This window comes from Punica granatum, chromosome 2 (genome assembly GCF_007655135.1).
Source record: "Punica granatum isolate Tunisia-2019 chromosome 2, ASM765513v2, whole genome shotgun sequence".
Lineage (NCBI taxonomy): Eukaryota > Viridiplantae > Streptophyta > Magnoliopsida > Myrtales > Lythraceae > Punica > Punica granatum.
This window is the reverse complement of record NC_045128.1, coordinates 3,357,299-3,364,264: the sequence shown is the minus strand read 5'-3', so window position 1 is coordinate 3,364,264 and position 6,966 is coordinate 3,357,299. Positions and strand designations below refer to the sequence as shown.

Below are 6,966 nucleotides of genomic sequence, written 5' to 3'. Positions count from 1 at the left end.
CCTACAGCATTGAGAGCATACTCATAGCACAGCCAACCGATCTAATCACACTTACAAGTTGCAAGCGATCTGAATTCAATTTCAGGCAGGTCAAGGCACAGCACAAGATCCAATAAACCTGAAACAGCAATTGGCTTACTAGCTGCACTCAAGCAGCATAAGGAACGAGAAATGCCCTTTCTTTACTATGACCAGAGCAAAAGATAAAGATACCAGAACACAATCTCCTAAAAAAGGGTACGAGAAATGCCCGCTCTTTACTATGATCAGTAAAAACGACGAACACCAGTTCCCAAATGCGACATAAACCACAGCTTCGTATATCCTTTAGAAGTGAAATGGCAAATCCAACACATCAATAAGCACTAGAATTTGCCAGACATGGCAATGTCACTTAATATTGGCAGTTCCAGCAAAATTTTTGATACTCAAAACGCTAAAAGCAAAGCAAACAATGCTTCAATTCCATCCTCGCAACAAAATTTCTAAAACTCTTCCATCCATAGCAGAGAACTGAAACTTTTCCGAGAAGCTTTTAGTCACCCTTTCTCCTGAACGAGCAGCCCTCAGTGAGCCTCGCACGACCACCAGTCGGCTGGCAAAGGACTGTCTGACAGTTACCACACACCACCACAGTCTGAGAGTGGCTAAAAACGGTTGTTCTGCATTGAGAAAACACAGGAAAATTTGCACAAATTCATATCAGGCTGCTAACATTTGCTATCCAACCATATTAGTCAAGACAGGCGAAGTCAATATTTACTCACATGTTAAAGCACCCCTGGCACTTAACATCCTGAAAAGCAAGGAGAAGCCATTCATAAGGAAACCAATCGGGATAGCAAGAATTCGAACAGAGATCCAAATTGTATATTTTGGGTCCAATAATTCTCAAGAACGACATTTGCTCCACTATTAATTGTTTTCGATGAGGATATCTTCCCATGAAATTCAACATATCCATTATGTATCTTCCTGTCAAAAAAAATGCTCGACCAGATATCTAATTCGAAAAGCCTGAGGTTCATTTTTCGATATAAAAACAATCCACCCGAATTAAAAGTTTAACACAAAACAAGTCACAGTCAAAACAAAAGCTACAATGAAGCTCAAGACATCCGATTTACCAGAAACGCACCATCTTATCAGGCTCGTAACAATATGAAACAATCCCCACAAGTACCAAAACCCATTATCAAGATTGCACGACAAACAAGAACCTTCTCAACCAAAAACTAAAAAGTGGGCATCTTCGCAAAGCTGTGATTTTAAACATTGACCGATTGAGCAGGGCCTGGCGAATCGTACCATGAAGAACGAATTAGGCGATTGGACGAGACGCTTGAGCTTGTGCTTCCTCTTCTCGAGCTCTGCCGGAGGGTTCAGCAGATCGACATCGTTCTGAAGAACCTGAGATCACCAAAACACAAACGGCGAGTCATAAACATTTCAAATCATTCCCCTGCTGCGCCATCACCAGATGGAAACCGGCGACCCAATAACATCGGAAAACAAATTGAGCTTTGAATGCCATAGATTCGCCAAAGCTCACTACTTTCTTCCTACCGTTCTAATTGCAAACAACCACCAGATCAAAGGGCTGAATCGACCGTGGCAGTGATTGCAAGAAGCAATTTTTCATCGAAGAGAGTGGACCTCGACTTACCATTTTGCCGGAATTCTGGAGAGCTGTCGCACCCTGAAAAACCCTAGCAGAGAGATTCGCGGCGCAGAGGGAAGAGGTCGGAGGGATTCAGAAATCTTATATAGAGCGGGAACGAGAATGTCTGGGCCGTTGGATGATTACAGGTTTAATCCTGGCCCTTTATCAGAGATGGCTAAGTCGGTCTTCCTGTTAGTGGTCGGGCCGGGCCGACCGGTAAACGAGCCCGGTCCAGAGTCCGAGTGGCTAGATTGAATTACACTACATTGGGCCCAGGAGCCCTTCTTGGAGTTGGATCCAATTATGCGCTCTCCTATGAGAAAGCGAGTAGTCGTGTACGGTCGGGTGCAGAGGCGCCCACCCTAACCTCATAATATTGATGACTCCGTTGTTAGTTAAGGCCCGTTTAATTTCCCAATCCGATTTTATGATTTTAACTCTTAACTTTTAACTCTACTCACTATACAATAAAAGTTAACAACATAATTATTATTTTTTCATTTTTTTAATCATTCAATTCAATTCTTAATCATAAATTCTCTCAACTATTCATTACTTTTTTTTCAATTATTTATTACTTTTTTATATTTTTTCTCATAATTCAACATCACAATTATTATAAACCAATTAAAATCTAAACTCAATTCAACTCAACTCTAAAACCAAACACATTATTATCTTTTCATATACCATATTAAAAAGGATAATTTGGTGCCACATGTAACACTGATTACATTGATAATACATAATTTCGACTCATACAAGACTAATTCCGAAAACAACAACATAGTGGACTGCAAATGGCCAACGAATTGAATGAAACAGCTGGCTACATTGCAGGCCCATTGTGGGGCAAGTGTCTCACTTTCATGCATTTTCATTGGCTGTTACACATCGAAATGGACGAGCAATACTCACACAATATTTCCTTCCATTGTAGTCATCACCTACATCCGTATGGACATCATTAACACATTCATGCATGGGGTTCATGTTCTGAAATAGCGAAATTAATGGAACCAAAAGGACATCAAAAGCTGGGGAAAGGAGACACCAAGTCTATCTCACGAACCAAACACGATGATGAGGAGAAGATAACTGAACTGAATCAAACCAATCCGAAGGGCAAGGTGAGGGAGCGTGACAATGTATAAATATAAGATAGATAGCAAGTACAGCCTTTATCTCCATGAATGCGGAGGTTCTACTCCATTCGGATAAAATTTCCCGCTAAAAATGACTAACAAAATCAGATTTCTTCGCAAACTTTTACGTTGCATCCTCTGCATCATACAACAATAACGTGCAAAAATCGCACCAAAAAACAAAGGTTTCCCGACTCACGCCACAAGGCGTAGTATAAGCCCAGAATATCCTTTCTATCTTGAGTTAAGCAGTGTTACCTGTAAATATGACCAAAACAATGATATATTCTGGCCCCAAAAGGGGCCATTATTTGCCTGGTCGAAGTCTCTAACTCGACTCCATCCGCCCAATACTCTTTTTTCTTTTTTTCCTTCTTTTAAAAGTCAGCCAAGTCAATCCCAGGAGCAATAATGGGACTAAGTAGAATCGGCTAATCGAGATCCAGGCTCTTCTTCATGGATTCGTAGACAAGATAAGTGATGCTCGCTGATGGGACCACCTTGAGCAAATTAGGGAACAATCCCTTATAGAATCCTCTCAACCCTTCATGCTGAAACGTTCTACGGAAGACGTCTGACATCCCACAATATGCAGCCTCAGTATTCATACGCTGAGCTTGCATTCTGATAACAAGAAGAAACTGAAGCTTGTAAGAGAGTTGCCGAGTGTAAAAAAGGGGGTAAAACAGTTCTGAGGTAATAAGTTAAACTCAGCAAAGCATAAGAAAGAAAAAGGGGAATTCCCCCTAGAAAATATTAACGTTTTATATGATGGCAATACGAACATGGCATATGTATTAGGCACCCAAGAGGAAAGCAATGGATGTAGCTTAAATGTACCTCGTTCGAACCACTTGTAATGGGTAAACGCAAGTTGCTCCAAGAGACCCCGATATTGTCCCGCACCCCAGTTGCACCAGAGGGCCAGGATCTATAAATGGAGGATTGCAAAAGAAGAAAATTATCATTGAAAGGTCAAAGCACTAATGCTGATGAGAAGTATGATGTAATAGACCCCAAGAGAGCTCACCTGCATCCTGAAGAATGTACTTCTTGGACATATCTTTCAACGTTTCATAAGCAGCAAGATCAATGCCCGCATAAGGTATTATCCCAAGAAGAGATGGAACTAGACCTCTATAAAATGCACGGGGTCCCTCATGAACCCATATATCCTTAGACATAGCACCAATATTAGGAGCTTTACCACCTTCACAAGTCTGCAATCGGGTTTTAACGAGATCCATTGGATAGATGGAAGTCTGTGCCACAGCACCTGCTATCCCACCAGCAAGAAGGCGCCCAACAGGACCAATTTCAGCCTTATTCTCACCACCCTGAGCTTTGACAATAACAGTTTTCAGCATTTCATATGCGTAAAACCTAATGGCACTCTCGGGTGCCACTTTCAACACGTTCAATCCATTCCCCAGAAAAAAGCCCATGACTCCACCTTTCCTATATATATCTCTAACAGCTGGCATAATACGAGCCTTCGTTGTTTGTACTTGCAAGATAACTTTCAATCTGTCAAGAGGTGCAGTGGCAGTGCGAGACACTGCACCAGCCACACCTCCTGCAATTAGGTACCTGCTAGCATGGACATGTTTGCTAATGCCTTCAGGTATAACCGTCTGCTCACCAATATCCACAAGGCATACCCTTTCTAGGTAATGATATATGTTCTCCATAGTAGCCTCATGAGGGTAGAGTAGAAGGAAATCCCTCCATTCTTCAAATGTAATTACACCATTGTTATCCTTATCCACACGCTCGACAAAACGGGCTAGCTCCTCATCGTCAATTTCAATGCCTACAAAAGAAATACTGTTGTGGCTCATAGATGACAAAATCCCAGAGAGTTTAAAAAATATTGATTTCAGGCTATAGCACGCTTAGAAATATAAAAGATAGCACATGCACAACATCAGCATGAAAATGATTTAGCCAGTTTCCAGCCAATCTAGATACCCAAGGATGGTGAGATATACATACAAGAACAAGAGGGATAAAGCCACAGAAAGATCAATCTCAAATGAAACTCCAGAGAAAAGCGTGGGAAATGAAATATGCAGATTGAGAATAAACGTATCTGGTGAGCATAGGTTGTTCTAATGGAAGAGCGCTATAGTGCTCCCAAGAGCACATAACAAGGAAACTCCATAATGTTATAGAACTTCCAAATGAGGCATTTATGAAAAGGTAAACTCCCAAATTGGGATGCATATGCTAAAAAATATACGAACAATTTTTCCATGCTCTTCAAATTTTCAATAGCTGATGTCTCCACTGAAGTTGAAACTACATAAATCTAGAAAGTTAAAAGCCAAAATCTAATGATGCACTGACAGCCAATGTCCATGATAGATTAATGGATTCATGCCTAAGTAGTGGCACAATCATTCACAGTCAAAGCAGAAGGTGCTGACTGCATAGTTAAGAAGCGCAAGACTTTATGCTCCGGTCCTGCTCACTAGTCACTGCTGCATAGATTTATGGCATTGGATGCTGAAGGAAAAATTTCATTAGCCAATCAAGCATTGCTAAACTTATCCAATTGGCCCACAAACCCCTTTATTAGGGCCATCAGAGCGTGCATTATTAAGATATGATTGGGAATGTATTCAAAGACTGACAGAAACTTAAAACGGTTCACAGTTATACCCAAAACACAAGTCACAGGTGAGGCAAATGGGACGTGCTTCTTACCTGCCCTTAGGAGAGCATCATAGAGCTCTTCCGGCAAAATGCACCCATTGTGCTCCACATCAATGGCTTGGAAAATCCGGTATAGCTCGAGCTCCTTATCGTCCATATACCGCTTAAACTCCTGATAATCGACACGCCCATCCTTGTTCGCATCGCAAACATTCAACAAGTCCCTTGCGTACTTGTACTCGGAAGGGATTTGCAGCGCCGACAGACCTGCCTCGATCTGGGAGTAATCCAAATACCCCACATTGGCCGCATCGAAGAAGCTAAACAAGCTCTTGATCCTCTGCTCCCTCTCTTCCTTTGTCTCTCTCAGCGCCAGCAGAACGTGGTCCATTGACACCGGCCCGGGCTTCCGAACCGGATTGCACGGACTGGATCTCCTCTCTTCCTCAAACTTCGCATTCTCCTTCATTGGACCAGTCTAGCATAGCCCGCCCCCAAGGATCCCCAGATCTTCCCCGAATTCGACCTCGATTTCTCGCCAACACAGAGTGAAAACCTCGAGAATGCAGCTTAAATCTACAATCACATGATCCTCAAACAAGCTCCAGCTCGAGTCAATTCCAACAATCCGCGAAACAACCCGTCTATTCAAATGCGGAAAAGCGATGGCGGACTTGGATTCGAGTCAAAGGTCGAGGACGATGCATTCAACGCGACAACGACCGGGAATATGAACGAGGGAGTTACCGTGGAGGCAGGATTGGAAGATTCAAACGTGGCGACTTGAATTTCTCCACGTGACGAAGACCGAGCGGATGGAAGTGGAGTCGGCGCCGGGGGATATCTCGGCGGAGGCAGTGGGGATCGCCGGCGGCGGCGGTTCCGTCGGTCGTGGAAGCCACGCCGCTGTTGATGATGATCAGATAAAGGAGGGAGAGGGAAATAATTTCGGTTCCATATTTTTCCTTTTCCGGTCTTCTTTACGCGGAACTGATAATTTTGTGACTCCTATCAATCGGAGGGAACAAATCTTAGAAATAAATATTTATTGACAAAAAAAAACAGAAAACAAAAAATTGTTCTTACAATGAAATTAAATTACATTTCTAATTGTCTTTTTCAAAAGAAATATGCATAAAATTTACATAATTTTACCATAATATTTTCGCTCGGTCTTAGCTTTCCTTGCTCACGGGATGCTTTCTTTGCGTTTCAAACTGCTTCGCTAAGGGTACATTCAGATTATACCGAATCAGGCATCAAATTAGTCCTATTTATTTATATTTTTTATATTTATATGTTATCATAATTTTATATTATTTATTTATCCCCACCCCCCTCCCTTTTTTTTAAAAAAAAAAAAATTTGTGGTTCTTTCCGCGAGCATATTCCCCGTAGCGTTGAGTTTGCAGTTCGTTGGAAAGATTCGAAGGCAGTAGGCTGTCGGGACTTTTGGGCTCACTTTGTGGGCCGTAGAGGCCCACAATAGGGCCCACTCTA

General features: G+C 42.1%; 2 protein-coding genes across 2 annotated transcripts; both read right to left on the bottom strand.

Annotated features, from left to right (window-relative positions):
* Positions 1–225: 225 nt before the first annotated feature.
* LOC116198084 (40S ribosomal protein S27-2) lies at positions 226–1,809 on the bottom strand. Its single transcript, XM_031528407.1, has 4 exons — positions 1,667–1,809; positions 1,309–1,410; positions 768–796; positions 226–662 (listed from the first exon to the last, which is right to left on the bottom strand). The coding sequence occupies exons 1-4, from the start codon at positions 1,667–1,669 to the stop codon at positions 536–538; spliced, it is 261 nt and encodes an 86-aa protein (XP_031384267.1). The 5' UTR covers positions 1,670–1,809; the 3' UTR covers positions 226–535.
* A 938-nt stretch (positions 1,810–2,747) lies between these two features.
* On the bottom strand, positions 2,748–6,474 carry LOC116196708 (calcium-dependent mitochondrial ATP-magnesium/phosphate carrier protein 2-like). Its single transcript, XM_031526567.1, has 4 exons — positions 5,518–6,474; positions 3,839–4,621; positions 3,649–3,739; positions 2,748–3,432 (listed from the first exon to the last, which is right to left on the bottom strand). Exons 1-4 carry the CDS (start codon positions 5,933–5,935, stop codon positions 3,240–3,242), a joined length of 1,485 nt encoding a protein of 494 aa, XP_031382427.1. The 5' UTR covers positions 5,936–6,474; the 3' UTR covers positions 2,748–3,239.
* Positions 6,475–6,966: the final 492 nt, after the last annotated feature.

Excerpts from the sequence above, each read along its gene's own strand:
- LOC116198084 (XM_031528407.1), bottom strand. Across the intron at positions 797-1,308 it reads CGCCTAATTCGTTCTTCATG|GATGTTAAGTGCCAGGGGTG; the intron begins GTACGATTCGCC and ends CTTGCTTTTCAG. Across the intron at positions 663-767 it reads TGCCAGGGGTGCTTTAACAT|AACAACCGTTTTTAGCCACT; the intron begins GTGAGTAAATAT and ends TTCTCAATGCAG.
- LOC116196708 (XM_031526567.1), bottom strand. The coding sequence starts at position 5,935 with ATGAAGGAGAATGCGAAGTTTGAGGAAGAGAGGAGATCCAGTCCGTGC. Across the intron at positions 3,740-3,838 it reads GTACATTCTTCAGGATGCAG|ATCCTGGCCCTCTGGTGCAA; the intron begins GTGAGCTCTCTT and ends CTCCATTTATAG. Across the intron at positions 3,433-3,648 it reads TTACAAGTGGTTCGAACGAG|AATGCAAGCTCAGCGTATGA; the intron begins GTACATTTAAGC and ends TCTTGTTATCAG.